The sequence below is a fragment of the Hemiscyllium ocellatum genome, chromosome 22 (genome assembly GCF_020745735.1).
Source record: "Hemiscyllium ocellatum isolate sHemOce1 chromosome 22, sHemOce1.pat.X.cur, whole genome shotgun sequence".
Lineage (NCBI taxonomy): Eukaryota > Metazoa > Chordata > Chondrichthyes > Orectolobiformes > Hemiscylliidae > Hemiscyllium > Hemiscyllium ocellatum.
The window spans coordinates 17520489-17542484 of record NC_083422.1 but is presented as its reverse complement, the minus strand read 5'-3'; the positions used below and the strand labels follow the sequence as shown (position 1 = coordinate 17542484).

Sequence of the window (21996 nt, the reverse complement as noted above, 5' to 3'; positions counted from 1 at the left end):
ATGTTGCAAATATATATCTTTTTTGAACCATACATTGGCATCTGCTTCAGCCTTGCCTAGTGTCAATTCTGCAAAAATTTGCTGCAATTTCTCTTAATGTTTCTTCTCACTCTGAGAAAACTTTTAACGCGGTGACTCTTTCATACTGAACCCCAGCAATAAATAAATTATCATAGTTGTGGGTATCTTTGCCAAGCTGGGAAGTTGATTTGCAGATGTTTCGTCCCCTGTCTAGGTGACATCTTCAGCGCTTTGGAGCCTCCTGTGAAGAGTCGCTGCACTTTGTCTACTGGAATTTATTTGGTTCCCTTCCTGCTACTTCCGGTTGCCTGTTCCAGTTCTTTGTTGTAGTGGCGGGTATATTGGATCTAGGTCTATGTGTTTGTTGGGAGTGTGTGGATGAGTGCCACACTTCTAAAAATTCTCTGGCTGTCCTCTTTTTGGCTTGTCTATGATCGTTGTGTTGCCCCAGTTGAATTTGTGGTCCTTGTCATCTGTGTGTATGGCTACTAGGGACAGTTGGTCATGTTGTTTAGTAGCTAGTTGGTGTTTATGGATGCAGATTGCTAGTTGTCTGCTTGTCTGTCCGATATGGTGTTTCATGCAGTCTGCATGGAATCTTGTAAATTACGTTAGTCTTACGCATGATGAGTATAGGGTCTTTTGTTCTGGCGAGTTGTTGTCTTGAGTGCAGTTGTCAGTTTATGGGCTGTCAGAATCTGTATAGTCGGAGAAGTCTGGCTGTCAGTTCCGAGATGTTTTTTATATAAGGTAGAGTGGTTAGTGAGTTAGGTCATGGCATGTCTTCATCACATTGTTTATCTGTTGGGCATCTGTGGATGAAGTTGTGGGGATGTCAATTCCTAGCGAATACTCTGGAGAGGTGTTTTCCTTCTTCTCTTTGTAGGCCAGGAGTGCTGCAGTATGTTGTCGCTATTTTGAACAGGGTCCTCATGTAGCTTCTCTTGTATGTTTTCGGGTAGTTGGTGTTGTAGTTCACGATCTGGTCTGTGTGTGGCTTTTTGTATGCTTTTGTAGTGCATTTACCATTCTGTGTTCTTTCCACCATACATCCAGGAATGGGAGTTGATTGTTGGTTTCCTCCTCTCATAAATCCGATCCCTGTGAGCAGGGTGTTGATAATTCGGTGTGAGTTCTCAATTTCTGTTCTCTTAACAATAACAAAAGTGTTGTCCACCTACCTGATCCAGAGTTTGGGCTAGATTTGTGGGAGGGCTGTTTGTTCCAGTCTTTGCATCACTGCTTCTCCTATGAGCCCAAAGATGGGTGAGCCCATTGGTGTTCCACTGATCTGTTCATATATTTGGTTGTTGAATGTGAAGTGTGTCATCTAGCAGTCATAGTTTGAGTATGCAGTCCTCGTTGGTAGGTTCCCCGTCATGTCATCTGTTCTGTTTGTCCAGGAGGTTGGCTATTGTCTCTCTAACAAGTTACCTGAGACCAATTATCCCGGAGCCTTCTCAGAATTGAATGGTGTTTCAAGGATTTAACAGGACTTGCACAGATCTCCCACCGGCTATCCAACATACCCTGAAACGTTTGCCGGTAACCTCATGAAGAGCTGGTCATGATCACAAAATTTCATGCCTGAGTGAGGGACTAGGTTTTGGGAAGCAGTGGACCTGTTGAAAGTTTTGAATTTGCTGGAATAAATAATGGGAGTGGGGTTGGGGGAAGGTGGTAGTGTTTGGCCTGCATCTTTTATCCCCCTTGGAGATAATATTGAATATAATAGAAGGACCATTTCTGTGGTAGTGGCAACAGATAAATAGATAGATAGATGCATAACTAATCCTGCCATCCCGCTTCACCCTCCTCCCTCAATCTATCCTGTCCTACAGCCTGATGTTGCAGATCTTTACTTCGCACTTCCTTCTCCGTCTTTACCATAAACCAACCTTTGTCCTTTCTTCTTTTTGGATATTCAAAAACTGGAACATACCTCTGCAGTAGAGGATGGCCAAGGGGACAGTGAAGATAAAGTGACACAACCACTTCATTATAGTCACAGCTATCAGCTCAGATACTGATGCTGCACATAATTTAGAGAATAGTGTGGATGTATGATCTGCACATGGTGAGATAGCGTAAACTCTTTTACAACTAAATATCTGCCACATTTCCCGTTGGATCCCATTTCAATTGTTTGAAAGGTTTCATACTGCCCAAAAAAATGCACATTATGGAACCTAATTTTGCCCAGTGTGTTTTAAATGCAGAGACTACAATTATCTTATTCAAATTGCTTATATTGTTACACAAGCAAATCATTCTCTAGATTGGAGACATTATCTATATTTGAAATGCACAATGTAACAACCTCCCACAGATACTCACTGAGCAAAGCCAAGACTCTTGTTGCTGAAGGAATCCACCAAGTACACTTTGCCATAGGTGGTAGGTCATCTGGTTTTGCCGGAAACAGACGTAAAGATATGAACTGCAGTAATCTCTCTACCAATTGCTTAAATCTCCTTAAGGGCAATCTGAGGAAAACACAAGTCAATCTTGCAGTTAGTCGTTATCCCATTGAGGTCATGATGTTCAGCTGATTAATGAAATATTTTCACCAATGATTCAGAAAGGCCATCTAGTGAATAATTAAGTCATCCAGGCAACAAATGACCCAGATTTGATTTCTGGTCTGTGCTCATTTCAAACAGAGCAGCAAAATTGGGTGTTGTAATTTCCCTTGCAAGCCTGGTCCAATGTGAGGATAGTTACTGAAATTTCTTTTCTCTGCTCACTAAGCAGCAGGTTTTGCTTGAAAGTTGCATTTACTAATGCTTCGGTGGATAAGACTGGACCTATGTAAACAGGTGTAAAGGACCACAGACAAGAAAAAGTGATTGATAGAAGTTATTTTCCCAAAGACAGGTCTGACCAACATCATGACCCTCACCATGGAAATGAAGCAGGTTCTGAAACCTCACCATTCAGATAGAAAATTCCAAGATAATATTCTCTCTCAAAGATGAAATGTCTCATATTTTCAGATAAGATTTACAGTGTTGTATGTCCAATGTTAGGCTTCAAGACATCTGCTCTGGTCGGTAGGGGATCTTCCAACAGTCATGGTCCATGTAGATACCAATAACATACTTAGAACTAGGAAAGAGTTTCTGCTGAGTGAGTACCACCAGCTATGAGCTAAGTTAAAGATTGGAAACTGAATATTCAAAGGTATTAGGTACTTAGGAGGGATAGGCATAAATGAAAAAGGAGGGGGCAGGGAGGTGTAGCATTCTTAATAAGGAATGAGATCAATTATTCAGTAAGAGAAGTTTAGATCAAAGGATTAAAATGTGGAATCAGTTTGGGTGGAACTAAAAAAAACAGCAACGGCTAGAAAAGTTTGGGAATTGTTTATAGATCACCAAATCATATGTTTGGCATTGTGTAAATCAGGAAATTAGAGATGCATATAATGTGGATTAACAAGGATATACCAGCTATTGAGGGAGTGCAATGGAGGTTCATCAAATCAATAAGGGATGACAGGATTTTGTTAACAGGAGAGATTGAGGAGACAGATTTATTTTCCCTGGAGTTTTGAAGAATGAGGAATGACCTAGTTGAAACATAAAGTTACTTCAGGGTTGATGTAGATGTTGCCCCAAGAATCTAGAACCACAGGACATAATCTCACAATAAAGGTAGGTCATTTAAGACTGTGATAAGGAGGAGCTTCTTCACCCAGTGTGGTGAATCTTTGGAATACTCTACCCCAGCAGGCCGCAGAAGCTCTATCATTCACCATGTTAAAGGCAGAAATTAATAGGTTTCTGAAGAGTAATGACATCAATGGATAGATATGGAAATAGTGCAGAGAAGAGATATTTAGGTTGATGATCAGCTGTCTAATTGAATGGCAGAGCAGGCTTTGTGGGCTGAATGGCCTACTTCTATATACCAACGTATCTACATGGTTGAAAGTTGACTGAGGCTGAGACCTAAATGTGGAAGATTCTTTGACATATCAGAATGATACAAAGCTAGGAAAAGGTGACATGCTATTTTGTTTATTAAAGAAGGCATTAATTCACAGAGATGGTTTTACATTGAAAGTGAAGATGTAGAATACCTTTGGGTAGAGATAAAAAATAGTAATGATAACGAACATTTTGAGAGAGTAGCTTATAAGCTCCCTAACAGCGGTTACATCGTAAGATAGAGCATACAGGAAGTAATAAATAAGGCTTGCAAGAATGCACTGGAATAATTATGTTTAACTTTAAATCACATGTAAATTTGGAGAATCAGAATGGCAAGGCTGGTTATACACAGCAAGTGTATCAGGAAGGTGAATAAAATAGTATTTGCTTATTGTAAGGGAATGGAACATGAAAACTGTATGGTGTTGGTGAGACCACATCTGGAGTACTCTGTACAGTTTCTCTTTTTATTTGAAAAAAAACTAACTTTTAAAGTACTATAATTAATATATCAGACACAGTTCAGAGAAGGTACACAAATCATTCCAGAGATATAGGTTATGAAAAAAGGTTCAACAGTTTGGCCTTTATCTATTGGACTTTAGAAGGGTTAGATATGAGTATATTGAAAAATAAAAGATCATGAGTGGTCTAGATACCAGAAAGATGTTTCATGAGGGGAGAGACAAAAACTAGGGGACATAGATTAAGAATGAGAGGTCTCCTTTTAAAGCAGAGATGCAGAGATGTTTTTTCCTCTCTTAGCATCTTCAGTATGTGGAATTCTTCTCCTGAGAATGGAGTGAGGAAGGCTGAGTTCGACAGATTTTTGATAGGCAAGGGAGTTGAGTGGGGTAGACGGAAAAATGGAGCTGAGACCACAACTGGATCAACCACAATCTTATTAGATAATGGAACAGGCTTGAAAGGTCAAATGTCCTAGTCTTGTTCCTATATTTCTACATGGTGGATTTGTTCTAAAGTTGGTTCTGATAGCAGACATTTGCATGAGTGGATTCCATCAATATAAAATTGGCAATCATTTCTTGTGCGTTACATTATATCCCAGTTGATTTGGCAACAATTTGATGTTGACTGGATTAGAGCCAAAAATATTTATAGTTGCAAAACACTAATGCTGAGGAAACTGAGTGGAATTTCAAAGCAAATCAGAATTATTATCTATACTTCTTGGTTTACAGTCTAATTAAATTTTCCCATTGAAACATAAGTAGTGAGCTAATTATCAACCCATTCTGCTCAAAATATTTTGAGCTCTAAAGAAAGAAAATCTTTTACGTTTGAAACCAGTGGACTAGAAAATGATGGTCTGCTTCAGACAAAGTGGCGATCTGTCGTAATAGATGGGCGTAGATGACATATGTTGATGTGCTTGTAAACTGAGGGTTCTGCAGAAGGAACAAACAGTACTTAGTATGTATTCTCCAATTAGCAACCTAAGATTTTAAACAAATGACAATGATCATACTTAAAAGTTTTAGTGTGCAGAATGTAGAATGACATTGCATTATAAACATTTTACATAGAAGTTACAGTGTAGGAATAGGCCATTCAGCCCAACTGATCTATGGGGTAGTTATATGCTACACAATCATTTTTCTTCAAAAGACTCAATATTAGTTGCAGAGGGAACAGTCTAGAGGATCTAGTGGTCATTAGCTCACTGTCAACTATGTCCCATGATATTAGTGATAATAACATCAGAAAATAATCATTATCACAGCAAACAGTTTCATACCTGCACAAGTAAAAAATAAGCTCGCAGATCATCTTTTGTCTGTGGTCTGGAAAATAACAAAAATTCAACTCTGATCAAAACAGAGGATGATTGGTACACCATTGCAATTGTATGCACATTCTTCACCAATGGCCATAATAGCACAACATAACTGCAGCAATTTTATAGATAATAAAAGGAATCCATATTAGCCCATAGAGACAAACCACATTTGTTGCTCACTTTCTCTCCTAAAGGCATTGATTTTGTTGCGGTTCCATGGCAGTTTTCATCTTTTGAATATCAGTCAACCTTTCCTTTTCCTGTGAGAGGCTAGACACCAAGTATTGGCAGACTGAATGCCCTTGGGGAAATAGAAACCAACACAAACATTTTTATGCACAGAATGCCAAGTGGATGATCCATCTTGGCCTCCTCCAGTCGTCTCCAGCATTATAGAGATCAGCCTTCAGCCAATTTGATTCATTCCATGTGATGTCAAGAAACCATTGGAAACACTGGATAAGGGCTAAGGGCTCTGACAACATTCTGCAAAAGTACTGAAGGCTAGTGCTTCAGAACTTGCCACTCCCCTAGCCAAACTGTTCCAGTACAGTGGAGAGAGTGAGGACTGCAGATTCTAGAGATGCTGGAGCGTGGTGTTGGAAAAGCACAGCAGGTCAGGGAGCATCCGAGGGGCAGGAGAATTGACATTTCAGGCAAAAGCCCTTCATCAGAAATCTGAACAACCCTTCCTAATGAATGGCTTTTGCCCGAAACATCAATTCTCCTGCTCCTTGACTGTTCCAGTACAATGAAAATACTGGCAGCTACCTGATAATTTGGAAAAATGCCCAGCTATGTCCTGTACATAAAAAGCAGAAGAAATCCTGCCTGACCAATTACCACCCCATCAGTCAACTCTCGATCAGCCGTGAAGTAATGGAAGGTGTCACTAATATTGCTATCAAGCAGCACCAGTTCAGCAGTAATCTGCTCAATGACACCCAGTTTGTCTTCTACCAGGGCCACTCAGCTCCTGACCTCGATGCAGCCTTGGTTCAAACATGGATAACAGAGCTGAATTCCTGAGGTGAGGGGAGAGTGACAGTCCTTGACATCAACTGAGTGGGGCAACAAGGAACCCTAGCAAAACTTGAATCAATGGGTGTGGGGCAAACTCTCCACTGGTTAGAGTCATACTTGGCACATAGGAAGATGGTCATGGTTGTTGGTGGTCAGTCATCTCAGTTCTGGGACATCTCTGCAGAAGTTCCTCAGGGTTGTATTCTAGGCCCAATTATCTGCAGCTGCTTCATCAATGACCTGCCTTCCAGCACAAGATCAGAAGTGGAGATGTTCACCGATGATTGCACAATGTTCAGCACCATTCATGACCTTCAGACTCTGAAGCAGTCCATGTTCAAATGCAACAAGATCTGGACAACATACAGGCTTGGGCTGACAAGTGGCCATATAAATGCCAGGCTATGACCATTACCAATAAGAGACAATGTAACCACCACACCTGGACATTCACTCATAACCAGAAACTCAACTGGCCTCACCACATAAACATGGTACTATAAGACAGCAGGTTAAAGGCTAGGAATACTGCAGCAAGTAACTCACCTCCTGAAGCAAAGTCTATCCATCATCTGCAAGACATAAGACAAGAATGTGATGGAATACTCCCTACTTACCTGGATGAGTGGAGCTTCAACAACACTCAAAAAGTTTGACACCATCCAGAACAAAGCAGCTTGCTTGATTGGTATTACATTCACAAGCATCCACTTCCTCCACTGCTGACTCTCAGTAATAGCAGTGTATATTATCTACTAGATGCGCTGCAGAAATTCACGAAAGATCCTCAGACGATACCTTCCAAAGCCACAAGCATTTCCATCCAGAAGGAAAAGGGCAGCAGATACATGGGAACACCACCATCTTCAAGTTCCCCTCCAAGCCACTCACCATCCTGACTTGTAAATATATCACTGTTCCTTCAGTGTTGCCGTGTCAAATCCTGGAAGTCCCTCCCTAACAGTATTGTGGGTCAACCCACAATAGGTGGACTGTAGTGGTTCAAGGCGGCAGCTCGCTACCACCTTCTCAGAGGTATAAAATGCTGGCCAGACAGTAACACTCACATCCCACAAATGAAAAAAAAAACAAACGTCTAAGCCATTGTTTGCAGATAATAAATGGAAGCAAGAAGCCCAGTTAATCTGCATCTCCCTACAGCAAGAACTCTAAGACCACCATTGCAATTCCACTACAACTCCAACTGAATCAGTTCATTGAACATAGATTATCAATTGAACATTGGATTTCAGGTTTCTCAAGAAATAAGAAATTCTTCTAGAGGCAGTAATGGCACCACCAGCAATAAAATAAACGTGCAAACTGTCATTGAGAATGTGGATTATAGAATTCAATTGTCTATAAGCAAGGGTGAGCCAGTGATATTTGCAGCTACCTCTACCTCAATCACTCTAGTAGTCAGATATGAAATGATGAAGTGTGATCTTCAACATTTGCTCTTCTATGTTAGGGTACGGTTGAATCAAAAGAAAGTGAGGACTACAGATACTGGAGACTCAGAGTCAAAAAATGTGGCGCTGGAAAAGCACATTAAGTCAGACTGCATGTGAGTGTTACTGGCTGGCCTGCATTTTTTTTTACCTCTCAGAAGAAGAGTCATCATATTGGGCATTAGCCCTTCATCAAGAATGTGGAGGGGCAAGGTAGCTGGGAAGGCAATAAGTGGATGCAGGTGAGGTAATTGTGATAGGTCACTGGGGAGAGTGGAGCAAATAGGTGGGAAGTAAGATGGATAGGTGGGACAGGAGGACAGTGCCGAGTTGGAGGGTTGGATCTGGGATGAGGTGGGAATAGGTAGATTTGGAAACTAGTGAAGTTGATGTTGATACTGTATGGTGAAAGGGTCCCAAGGCAGGAGGTGAGATGTTCTTCTTCCAGTTGGTGAGTGGTTTTGATTTGACAGTGGAGGCTGACCTAGGACTTGCATGTCCTTGGGTGAATGGGAGGGGAAGTTGAAATGTTTGACCACAGGGCAATGGGGTTGTTTGGTGCACGTGTCCCAGAGATGTTCCTTGAGTTGGTGTTCTGTCTCCCTGATGTACAGAAGACCACATCAGCAACAGACACCAGTAGGTGGGTGAATGTGCAAGAAAATCTTTGCCAAATGTGAAAAAATCCTTTGGGGCCTTGGACAGAGACGATGGGGGAGGTGTAGGTACAGGTTTTACACCTCGTGTGGTGGCAAGGTAAGGTGCTGGGTGTGGAGGGTGGGTTGGTGGGGGGAGCGCGGACTTAATGAAGGAGTCACACAGGTAAAGGTTGCAGCGGAATGCAGATGGGGTGGGGAGGGAAATATATCTTTGGTGGTGGGGTCTGACTATGGGTGGCAGAAATGACGGAGAATACTGCAATGTATCCACAGGTTAATGGGGTGGAAGATGAGGACAAGAGGGGTTCTATCCTTGTTGCGTTTGAAGGGGTGGGGTTCAAGGGCACATGTGAGGGAAGTGAAGGTGATGCACTGGAGGGCATTGTTGATCGTGTGGGAAGGGAAATTGCGGTCTTTGAAATAGAAGGCCATCTGGATGTCCTGGAATGAAATTGCACCTCCTGGCAGCAGATACAATAGACAATAGGTGGAAGAGTAGGCCATTCTGCCCTTTGAGCTGAAAATGTGTTGCTGGAAAAGCACAGGTCAGGCAGCATCCAAGGGGCAGGAGAATCGACGTTTCGGGCATGAGCCCTTCTTCTGCCCTTTAAGCCAGCACCACCATTCATTATGGTCATGGCTGATCATCCTCTATCAGTATTCTGTTCCTGCCTTATCCCCATAACCCTTAATTCCACTATCCTTAAGACCTCTATCCAACTCTTTCTTGAAAGTATCCAGAGACTTGGCCTCCACTGCCTTCTGGGGCAGAGCATTCCATACACCCACCACTCTCTGGGTAAAGAAGTTTCTCCTCAACTCTATTCTAAATGGTCTGCTCCTTATTTTTAAACTGTGTCCACTGGTTCGGGACTCACCCATCAGCGGAAACATGGTTCCTGCCTCCAGAGTGTCCAATCCTTTAATAATCTTATACGTCTCAATCAGATCCCCTCTCAGCCTTCTAAACTCAAGTGTATACAAGCCCAGTCACTCCAATCTTTCAGCGTAAGATAGTCCTGACATTCTGGGAATCGACCTTGTGAACCTACGCTTCACTTCCTCAATAGCCAGAATGTCTTTCCTCAAATTTGGAGACTAAAACTGCGCACAATATTCCAGGTGCGGTCTCACCAGGGCCCTGTACAGCTGCAGAAGGATCTCTTTGTTTCTATATTCAATTCCTCTTGTTATGAAGCCCAGCATGCTATTAGCTTTCTTCACTGCCTGCTGTACCTGCATGCTTGCTTTCATTGACTGATGTACAAGAACACCTAGGTCTCGTTGTACTTCCCCTTTACCTAACTTGACTGCATTTAGGTAGTAATCAGCCTTCCTGCTCTTGCCACCAAAGTAGATAACCACACATTTGTCCACATTAAACTGCATCTGCCATGCATCCATCCACTCACCTGTCCAGGTCTTCCTGTATTCTCCTAACATCCTCCTCACATTTCACACTGCCACCCAGCTTTGTGTCATCGGCAAATTTGCTAATATTACTTTTAATACCTTCATCTATATCATTAATGTACATTGTAAAAAGCTGCAGGTCCAGCACCAATCCCTGCGGCACACCACTGGCCACCGCCTGCCATTCCAAAAGGGAGCTGTTTAACACTACTCTTTGTTTCCTGTCAGCCAACCAATTTTCAATCCATGTCAGTATTTTGCCCCTAATACCATGTGCCTTAATTTTGCTCACTAACCTCCTATGTGGGACTTTATTAAAGGCTTTCTGAAAGTCCAGGTATACTACATTTACTGGATCTCCCTCGTCCAGCTTCAGAGTTACATCCTCAAAAAATTCCAGAAGATTAGTCAAACATGATTTCCCCTTCATAAGTCCATGCTGACTCTGACCTATCCTTTTACTGCTATCCAGATGTGTTGTAATTTCATCCTTTTATAATTGACTCCAGGATTTTGCCCACCACTGAGGTCAGACTAACTGGTCTGTAATGTTCTGTTTTCTCTCTCCCTCCTTTCTTAAAAAGTGGACAACATTAGCCACCCACCAATCCGCAGGAACTGATCCTGAATCTACAGAACATTGGAAAATGATCACCAATGCATCCACGATTTCTAGAGCCACCTCCTTCAGTATCCTAGGATGTAGGCCATCAGGTCCCAGGAACTTAACAGCCTTCAGACCTAACAGTCTCTCCAACACCATGTCCTGCTTAATATAAATTGCCTTCAGTTCAGGTCCTTCAGCCACTATTACATCTGGGAGATTGCTTGTGTCTTCCCCAGTGAAGACAGAACTAAAGTACCAATTCAACTCTTCTACCATTTCTTCGTTCCCCGTAATAAATTCACCCGTTTCTGTCTTCAAGGGCCCAATTTTAGTCTTAACCATTTTCTTCTTTTCACATACTTAAAAAAGCCTTTACTATCCTCCTTTATATTTTTGACCAGTTTACCTTCGTACCTTATTTTTATTTTGCGTATTACCTTTTTAGTTATCCTCTATTGTTCTTTAGAAGCTTTCCAGTCTTCCGATTTCCCACTCATCTTTGCTATGTTATACTTTTTCCCTTTTGTCTGTATATGGTCCTTAACATCCCTCGTCAGCCTCGGCCACCCCAGCCTCCCCTTAGGATCTTTCTTTCATTTTGGAATGAACTGATCCTGCACCTTCTGCATTATACCCAGAAGTACTCGCCATTGTTGTTCCACTGCCATCCCTGCTAGGGTATTGCACCATTGAACTTTGGCCAGCTCCTCCCTCAGAGTTTCATAGTTCCCTTTATTCAACTAAAATATTGTCGCTTCCAATTCTATCCTCTCCCTTTCAAACTGCAGATTAAAGCTTATTGTATTGTGGTCACTACCTCCGAATGGTTCCTTTACTTCGAGGTCCCTGATCAAATCCGGTTTGTTGCATAACACCAGATCCAGAATTACTTTCTCCCTGGTAGGCTCCAGCACAAGCTTTTCTAAGAATCCATCTTGGAGGCACTCCACAAACTCCCTTTCTTGGGGTCCAGTACCATCCTGATTCTCCCAGTCTACCTGCATGTTGAAATCCCCCATAACAACTGTAGTAATATCTTTGGGACAGACCAATTTCAACTCCTTATTCAACTTAAACACTACATCCAGGCTACCGTTTGGGGGCCTGTAGATAACTCCTATTAGAGTCTTTCTACCCTTAGAATTTCTCAGCTCTATCCATACTGACTCTACATTCTCCGATTCTAAGTCCCCCGCGCAAGGGACTGAATATCATTCCTTACCAACAGGGCCATCCCACCCCCTCTGCCAGTGCGTCTATCCTTATGATAGCACGTATAGCCTTAAATATTCATTTCCCAGGCCCTTACCACTTGAAGCCACGAATCAGTTATCCTCACAACGTCGTAACTGCCAATTTCCAAATGAGCCTCAAGCTCATCCACCTTATTTCTAATGCTTCGTGCATTCGTATATAACATTTTTAATTTGTTACTCCCCTCACCCTTCTTATAAATCCCTATTTCACTTGACCTTACGGCATGATCCTTTTTTGAGTTTTCTGTTTCATTGATTCCGTTGTCTTTCTTGACTTCTCTTGTTCTAACTTTCCCTTTAACCTCCTTCTTAAACTTCCAGTTTGTTCCCCTCCCCCTCCCCTATTTAGTTTCAATGCAGCTGTGTCGCAGTGGCAAACCTACCTGCCAGAATGCTGGTCCCCCATCTATTAAGGTTCAACCCATCCCTCTTGTATAATTTATCCTTACCGCTAAACATACTCCAGTGATCCAAGAATTTAAATCCTTGCTTCCTGTACCAGTTCCCCAGCCACACATTCAAGTCCATTATCTCCCTGTTCCTGTCCTCTCCAGCCGGAGGAACTGGAAGCAAACCGGAGATAACCACCCTGGATGTCCTGCTTTTCATCTTAATGTCCCTCCTCTTTTTCCCGACGTCATTTGTGCCGACATGGACCACCACGTCTGGCTCTTCACCTTCGCCCTTGAGGATTTTCTGCACTGTCTGCGATGTCCTTAATTCTGGCACCAGGAATGCAACACACCATCCTCAAATCCCATCTGTTGCCGAAGAAACCCCTTTCAGTCCCTCTCACTATGGAGTCCCCTATTACCACGGCTCTGTGTGATGTCTGACTCCTCGGCTCTGCCTCCACGCCAATTTCTGATTGGCAGACCTGACCGCCCCTCGGACAGGCAGTGACGTCTGTCTCTACGGTTTCCAAAGGATTCAACTTGTTCCTGACAGGTACTTCCCCAGGGGTCTGGTATGCTTGGTGTAATAACCCCGCTGAAGGTCCTGTCCAGAAAGACCTCGTTCTCTTGGATGAGCCTGAGGTCGGAGCTGGAGCAATTGGGAGAAAGGGATCATGTTTTTACTGGGGGATGAGTATTGGGAGGAGGTATAGTCAAGATAGTTGTGTGAGTCAGTGGGTTTGAAATAGATGTCCATGAAATTGAGACTTCTATTGTGTGAAAAGGAAATCCTAGGTTTTAAAAGGTAGACAAAAAGTCACAATTATGGCTGCTGTCTCATTAAAGAGAGAGGACTAGGGCTGGCTTAATCTGAAGATCATCATACCTCTGATGAGGGGAGAGGTTGAGAAGGAGAATCATTCATGACAATATCAACTGGTGCAAGAATGAACCCATGCAGTTGGCATCGCTCTGCATTGAAAACCAGCTATCCAGCCAACTGAGCTAACCAACCTCCTTAGGCTCTGATAATGGACACAGATCCCTTTCATATCATTCAATGGACTACGCAGTAATGACATTAATTGTACTTCATTCACAGATTAATTTTGGTTGTAGGAACAACACAAATTAATAGTTTTAAACAACATCAATGCAAATATAAAATATGGAGGGACAAAGCATTTCTCCCCAGCAGATTCTCCCTCTCTGACAGTGCTTGTGACAGCACTTTAAGGCAGCCTGAACACGCGAGGAGCCCTGCTAACAAATATGCACATAGCTTCCAGAGACAATGATGCTTTTTAATGGATGAGGTTAGTAAAACTCGCCAAAAATCACCTTTCACAGCAACGTTTACCCTTTACAATTTGAGATAATGGAGTATCTTTCACTTTTGCCAGGTAATGCTCACTGCAGAAGATGCAAAATATCAGATAAGTTTAAGCACATTTGGAATGAAAATAAATCTTTAAACCAAACCTCCACAGTCAAACCCCTGGGTGCCTTTTAAGATACAGTTTAACACAAAAGTACAGCCATCATACTGTATAAAATTGTGTGTGGCAAACACAGAAAGGAGTCCAGCTGCTGAGCAGAGTCACTGGAATGTGTTCTGTAAATGTAACTGCACTACGTTGGGCAGTCTGTAAATCCAACTCAGTTAATCCTCAAGATTTATCACTAACTAAATTCCACCCTGTAAATGTCATTTTAAACAGCTGCCAAATTCTACACTTCTGACCTTATTAGGATGAGGAGTTCCACTGTGACTGAATTACACAATTACTTTAAATGTAGGCCTGGGAGCAGGATTCAAGATTGCAAACGAGGTTGGACATTGGCAGCAGTAGAAAGTCATTGCTCAAAGATACTTCAATGAGATGGCCTCATAAACAGCTCTGCTGATATTTTTATTTCCTTGTGCAATCCTTTAAAGCAGCAGCGACCATCTTGTGAACCATCAGGCTCTTTTGGAATTAATACATAGCTCTTTGCCCATGCACTTGTGGGGTCAGATACAATTGGCTGCAATGTTGGACTCTGTAGCATTTATCGTTTGGTGGCATGAGTATTGATTCATTCTTAAAGGCTTCTATGCTGCACATATGTATTACATTCACTGGACACCATTTTAGACAATAGCTTAAAAATGTGTTGCTAGAAAAGCGCAGCAGGTCAGGCAGCATCAAAGGAACAGGAGAATCGATGTTTTGGGCATAAGCCCTTTTTCAGGATTCCTGAAGAAGGGCTTATGCCCAAAACATCGATTCTCCTGTTTTGTTTAAGTTCTCATCTCCAGCATCTGCAGTCCTCACTTTCTCCACCATTTTAGACAAGTCAGTAGTGTTGGGAGGGTGTGTTGTAGTTACCCAATATGTGCAGATCATGAAGTCAGTCAGCATATAACATCAGTTTGACAACTGTAGATGGTTCTCATCTCATCACTCCAGCTAATGGTCCCTCTTAAATAAGCAGAGCTGGACACGTATTGATCAGTTGGAAGAGGACATTTCCATTAATGCTACTTAAACCCCAACTCAGGGTGAGCTGCTGATAAAACTCCAGTGTCTCTATCTGAATTTGCTCAAGTGTTTGGCACTTTACAGAGATTTTTTTAAGTAGACAATGTTAATCAAAATGTGGTGCATGTTGAAAAGGCCTTGGTTTGGACTTTAAGGGATCGCTGAGACCACTTGCTCTCTGTGATGGTTGCTGATAAGTACCATTTTACAAAAGGCTGCAAGACATCGACCTGAGCGGAGGAGGACAAGCTGCTGATAGACAGAGGAGAAAGGTGAGATAAACTCCCAGCACGAGGCTATATCCACCAAGAATCTTCTGGAAGCATTAATTTTACCTCCCCTTATGACAAGAACAGTGTGTACATTATCTCAGACTTATAAAGGAGGTGTTCATGGAAATTTGACAGTTCCAGCTTCAATACAGGGTACTGCACAGCACTGCTAGTGGCTGTGACTTCCTTCAGGTTGGGATCACTCTAGGTTGGAGCAAGTGACATCTGCAACATCTCCCAAGTCCTGATACAATATTACAAAGAAATGAATAATACTCTACATCAAGAAAGGGGAGTAAATCAAGCTTTCTCAGAGAGAAGCAGGCAGAACTTGCACACAGTTTTCCAGGAGGGTAGGGTTTCTTCTGGCTCAGGATCTCATTAATTTCAGACCCTTGAATTTGCATTTGTTGCATCTGGAGTATATGCTGGGATGTAGCACTACCGCCTTGTATCATTTCCTGACTGCGTAGTTGTGCTCAGCACATCATGCTGGTGAACACAGCAAGTAGATTGCCTCCACACTGCACCTGGGCATTGTTCCTTCAGTATTTGAGCCACATCAAACCAAAAGCTGACAAGGGCTATCCACTCAACACCTCACTCATGTCTTGGTGTGCAATCTGGCCACATGGGGCCAGCATGTATGAATAAAAACATGACACTTTATAAAATCTCAGAGGAGACCACTGGAGGTTTCAAGCATTGTTTCTGCTTCCTGGACTGCTCTGCCTGCAACACTCACTACAGCAAATCATCATGGTCTGCTGTATTCTGCACAGCTCTCTCATCATGTCCCTTGCAGCCAGGGACGTGACAAGAAGCTGAGAAGGGAGAAGGCAAGGAGATAATCACCACATCTTCTAGTTGGACTGACTCCAATCATATTATTCGACAATGGTTTCACAGAATACAACCACAAATCCAGATTCCACAACCTTCCCTCTGTCCTCCTCTTCACAAATCTGATGCAAAAAAATTACAAAATAGCTAATCCAACCAACTTTGTCAAACCAACTATGCAAAATTCAGTACAAAAGCTAATTAACGGCCCCATGGATTTCCTTAGTACTGGTCATGAAGATGGCTTTGTTTGTCCTTGTGCTCTTATCTAATGTATGATGATGCTGTCACTTTAATAGGTTATTTTGTTCCTTTATTTGAAGAGAGGTTGCAAGGCAGAGGCACTGGGCTGGCTACTGAAGACCACTTGAGTAAATAGCTTGTGAGGTCTTGGGTTTTATTCTAATGCAGCATGAATAGGTGTGGCCAGCTTTCACAGATACAGATTTCTGGGTTTTGTTTTTTTTTTCAGTAGCATCAGAAACTAATAGAGTCTCAACAGAGTTGGAAGCTGCAGCGAATGTTTCTTGGCAGCTACTCTCTCTGAATTTTCTCTTGATGTCTTTTTCTCTGGAAGTGGAGAACTACATGTGACAATCTGTGTTTGCATTTTACTTTTTTGCCAAGGGATGTGTTTATAGGATGTTACTTTATTGGAATTATTATTTAATAATAGTTATTATATCTATTATTCTGTTAAGTTTTCCAATAGAGTTTTTATTCTAACTTTGTCTTTCTTTGATTGTATTTTAAATAAATTGTGTTTTGCTTAATGTTGAGTAGTTTGACCATTCACATTGCATATGGAACAGGTACCTTATATTTACATATAAAATAAGAAAAAATTCGGATCTAAGCCACCATCTTAAAATATTTTAAAGGGGGTTTGGTCTGATCCGTAACAAATACCATCCCACTGGCAAAAGCATGACTGGATGTTGCTGAATTTAGTAGGGACACTGTGGACCACCTCGAGTAGCTCTGGGCCATTGAGATCTTGAACTGAGTCACTGCTATATGGACAGCAACAGTCTGGGTTAGCTTTTGGATAGGCAACACAAGGACACCGACAGATTAATAGTCGAAGATAACAAATGCTATCATCAGAAGTCAGTAGGTTTGTACTCCATAAGGTCACCCTGGAGTGATGCATTGGCAATCCTACTAATGTGTTGGAAGACTGCCGAGAGGTCCCTAAATAACTTTTGAACATAGCTATCCACAGCCAAAATGGTAGCAAGCAAATATTTCATGATACTGGTCTTAGGTTCTACATTGGGTTGTGGAATAACTCCACAGAGGCTGGTAACCCAGCACTAAATCACCTTTTATTTACATGTGGAGAGCCCTTGGCACTGATCCAGCTCCCTCAGAGCCAGCTATCACAGTGAACAGGACATCTTACAGTTCTATTTATTTCTGTCAGTCAAGGTTCCCTGATTGGGGTTGTTGGACTAGTCCAATTAGGGAACTCCTATTTTATGAATTCCACCTGGCTGACTTCATTACAATCACGACATTTGGGTGACCTTTGGTTGTGCTGCAATGGAATTGAAACACTTTCCATCAGATGCTGCACAACATTTATGAATGTTCTTCCGGAATTGGCCCTTCCATCCTGGAAAGAATGGTCTCTAAATTCTGCACAAAGTCCGATGGTAACTTGATGCTAGATCCCTCCATGTTCCTTGACAGTAGCTTTCTAATAAGTCTCTCAATGCATAATGTATTTATTTACGAATACCAACAGCATTTTCATGTACACCACCCCAAAGTCCTCATCCGAGTTCTCTCTAACAAAACTCAAGTACAGCTTCACCTTCTAGGAGGCTGAAATCTGGCTATCCTTTCCCTCATCTCGTGCATGTTGATTCACACCTTCAAATCATACCTCTCAGCTACCTAATAAAGTATATACAGTATTTTGTATCTGAAGACATGGTGTGAAATTAAGTGATTATATTTCTTCATCATTAGTATCCTACTCCTTGTGGATAATCACTGCTGAATCTGATAGCAAAATGATAAAGGCACAAGGGCACATTTAGAATGAGGGAAGGTGGTGATGGTGGGGGGGGGGGGGGTTCAAAAAAAAAAGGTTGTTTACAACATTGGCAACTTGAAAAAAATCAGAAGATACTGCAGGAAATGGAAGAAATAAAAGTAAAATGATTGATTAGGTCAGAACATGCTCTCACTTTCCATGGCTTTTCATCTTACAACTAGCTACAGTCTCAGTTTCCTCCATTGATGCAAGGGCATGCAGCCACATTGGTTTACATCTTTTTAGGTCAGACAACCTCTGGTTCTGGGTTGAGAGTGTATTGCAAGTCAGGTAGCATCCGAACAGCAGGAGAACAGTTTCGGGCATAAGTCCTTCATCAGGAATGAGGCCTGTGGGTTGGGGCTGAAAGATAAATGGGAGTGGGGTAAATAGCTGGAAAAGAGAGAGGAGGAGAACTTCTTCAAGGTAGGCATCCTTGGAAGGGGCTTTGCAATAAGGTTGAAACCAACTAGGAGAAAGTGAGGACTACAGATGCTGGAGCTCAGAGTCGAGAGTGTAGTGCTAGAAAAGCACAGCAGGTCAGGCAGCATCCTACCCTAAAAGGTAATCCTCCTCTCTCTTTCCCAGCTACCTACCTCTCAGCCTGACCCACAAGCCTCATTCCTGATGAAGGGCTTATGCCCAAAATGTCAATTTTCCTACTCCTCGGATGCTGTCTAACCTGCTGTTATTTTCCAGCACTACACTCTCGACTCTGAGCTCCAGCATCTGCAGTCCTCATTTTCTTACAGCCTCTGGTTCTGGACCATCTTATCTACTGCAAAGGGGAAATGGGCCAGTGAAAGTGGTACAATGTGTTTGGGTGATGTGCCTTTATATTTAAGTAGCTGGTAGTGTGTGTAAGGTGTCAGATGTGTATGTGGCATTTGCAGCAGTACTAAATGTATGAGGGTGAGGTAAAGCTAAAAATGCTCAGCAAGAGTTAGTCCTCATAATGTTGATAGGCGAGCGAAGTGAGGCCAGTGAATGCAGCTGTATGATCACTTGAGGTCATTAAAAATTTTCCTGTACCACATCTGGTGTCTTGGAAATACACTGCTGACATATTGACAATGGTGGCTATCTACTGTCTTCTGAATGCCCAAATGGAGAGCAGCCTTACCCTCCATAGGTGAAGAACTTCCCTTCTCCCTCCCATTTACTGCACTAGGTATTGCATCTGACCCTGCCAGAATCTTCTGCAGCCAGAATGCACTAGAAATGGGCTGGTTGGCTTTGAGAGTGCAGTCTGTGTTCAGTAATGTGTTTAAGCTTGCGAATGATACATGCTTACCAGTAAGCTGCACACTAATATCATTTAAAAATAGTAGACTACAGGAAGTCTGCATGCTACATGTTCCACAGTAAACAGATGCGTGATAATCACATATCACAATCTCTGGGCCCATTTCAGGCCTCATCTGATAACTCTCCAATTGAGTTTTTAAACTGGCTGAGAAGCAAATGAGGAACATGATTTCAGTTAGTAAAGGAACAAACATCTACTCAGCTTTCTGCCACAGAAAAGATAAATAAACCATGGGGAAGAAATGTGTTCATGAAATGCTGCTTCTTTTGACTCACCCCATTTCCTGGAACAGGCAGTGAGGTGGCCACTACCTATGTGGTCCATGCAGCATTTTAAAATTATAAATTGATGAAGAGAACCATGTTGGAACTGCTGGTGCTTATATTAGTTTTGGCCATATGATTGAAATTATTTTGGTACATTTCCTTCAAGGTTTGGACAGCTGCATGGGCTACATAAAACTAAATTATTACAATTTTCTACTTCTGTGGAAGTTAATGTCTGCTGTTCGTGACATCCACTACCCTCAAAATGTCTTAAGAAATGATCACTGGATTTTAAAATTTACTTAATATCTTCTCCACCTAGACTCTAAAGCATGGCTCCTCTCAAGTGTCTTTCTCAATGTTAGCTCATCATTGGCCATTTTACCATCTTCAAAAATCAAAAAACTTCTCTAGTCTACTAAATTGTGTAAAATGATAATTTAAATATTGTTTGTTGAAAATTAAAAAAGGAAACAATACCATATTCATATAATGATTAATATGCACTATTCATAAACACTTGTGTAAATGTACTTTATCACCTATACACCATTAATGTTCTCCACGGCAATTGGAAACCATTGATTAACCAGGTCACACACTTATTACAAGAGAAATCATAATAATCAATTGAGAATTAACATTTGTGCATCCAGAAAACATTAATTTAGGGAGCCACTTATAAAAATTGAACTGATTGTCTGTTAATTAAGAACAATAATAAAGCTAAAATTCCCCATGTCCAGTTATAAATAACATCAGGTAACTATAACAGACAGATTTCTGACTAGGGACATCACTAAGCTAAACAAAACCTGCAGATTCTGGAAATCTGAATCAAAATAGAAATTCCTGGAGAAACTCAGAATATCTAGCAGGGGCTGTGGAAAGGAAGCAGAGTCAACATATTAGACCCATTGACCCTTCTTTAAAACTACACAAATCATTATGCTAATTCTGCCTCGTACAACATTTTAAACGATTGGAAGAGTGCAATAACTATCTGCAAACACTTGACACAACGGACAAATGACCTTATGCGACCAGATTCTGTATCAAATTATAGCCCTATCCTTGTTCTGCCCCAACGCTCTCCTCTTAGATCCAGGGATTTTGTAGCTCATAATCTGTTTCCTATTCTTCTGTAATACGTCCAAACACCAAAGATGATAGCTGTCTTAATATCATGTTCAGAAAACATTTTAACAAGTTGTAATAGTGGACATTCATATCTTTTAAGGGCATTTAGGGATTTATCTTTTCTTATTCCTTTGGCTTGGTATTTCTACTCCTCTGTAATTTTCACATCTTATTCTCTTCTCTCACTGAAAATAATGAAAGCAAAATGGAACATCTAAAATGGACATTTCCTGCCCTTGCATAGCCTGCTCTCATCAAATCACCGTAAACGTGATCAACAATAATAATAATTATTATTATAATTATAAAGAATCAGAACAGAATTAACATCCATGCATATATTTTGCAAACATTCCCCAGGTTCTTGAATAAATCTGCAGACTGAATATCGAACAATTGTTAGCTTTATTTAGAAAAATATTTCAGTCTTACCCTTTCCATTTCTTCAGGAGACTATTAATAATCCCTTTCAGAACAGTTTTTTGAATATCTTGAGGCTAAAATTAACAACAGCACCGGATTGTTACATATCTTCACATGATTTTAATTGTAAACAGAACACATGATTTTCTTTGTAAATTTAATAAATAAAATGTATTGTGCCAGCATTCACAGTAAGCAAATGTTTAACAAATGAAGATATTGCTCAAACTTTATAAAGTACAACAGGTCTCCCAAGGTGTGATGTACGATAGGTTGAAAGTACACCATACCATCAGGAGAGGAGCTCTATATTTTATGAAACACATCATTATTCTGCTGAATTGTGTGTGCGCAATTTTGAACATTACCTGAACTAAATCTTACTCGAAGTGGAGTTCTTTTTCAATCATTTAAGAACTTGCAATCTGACAGTTAAATATTTGGAAATGTTTTACAACTTTTTTAAAAAAAAGTAGATAAAAATGCAACATCAGAAATATCTATGAATTATTTCAAACTTGCAATTTAACTTCACAGATTTGTATCACAGCAAGCACATATACAAATTGCAACTATTTCTCTGCGCAGAGAGTGAGGTGGACACAGCAATGTA

General features: G+C 41.3%; 1 protein-coding gene across 1 annotated transcript in view; it reads right to left on the bottom strand.

The window, feature by feature from the left end:
• hectd2 (HECT domain containing 2) overlaps positions 1-21996 on the bottom strand; it is a 139699-nt gene that overhangs the window by 42398 nt on the left and 75305 nt on the right. Inside the window, exons 7-10 of the mRNA XM_060841778.1 lie at positions 21393-21457; positions 5716-5761; positions 5256-5365; positions 2359-2507 (exon numbers count right to left, since the gene is read on the bottom strand). Of these exons, the coding sequence (XP_060697761.1) occupies positions 2359-2507; positions 5256-5365; positions 5716-5761; positions 21393-21457 (370 nt within the window). The remainder of the gene's footprint in view (positions 1-2358; positions 2508-5255; positions 5366-5715; positions 5762-21392; positions 21458-21996) is intronic.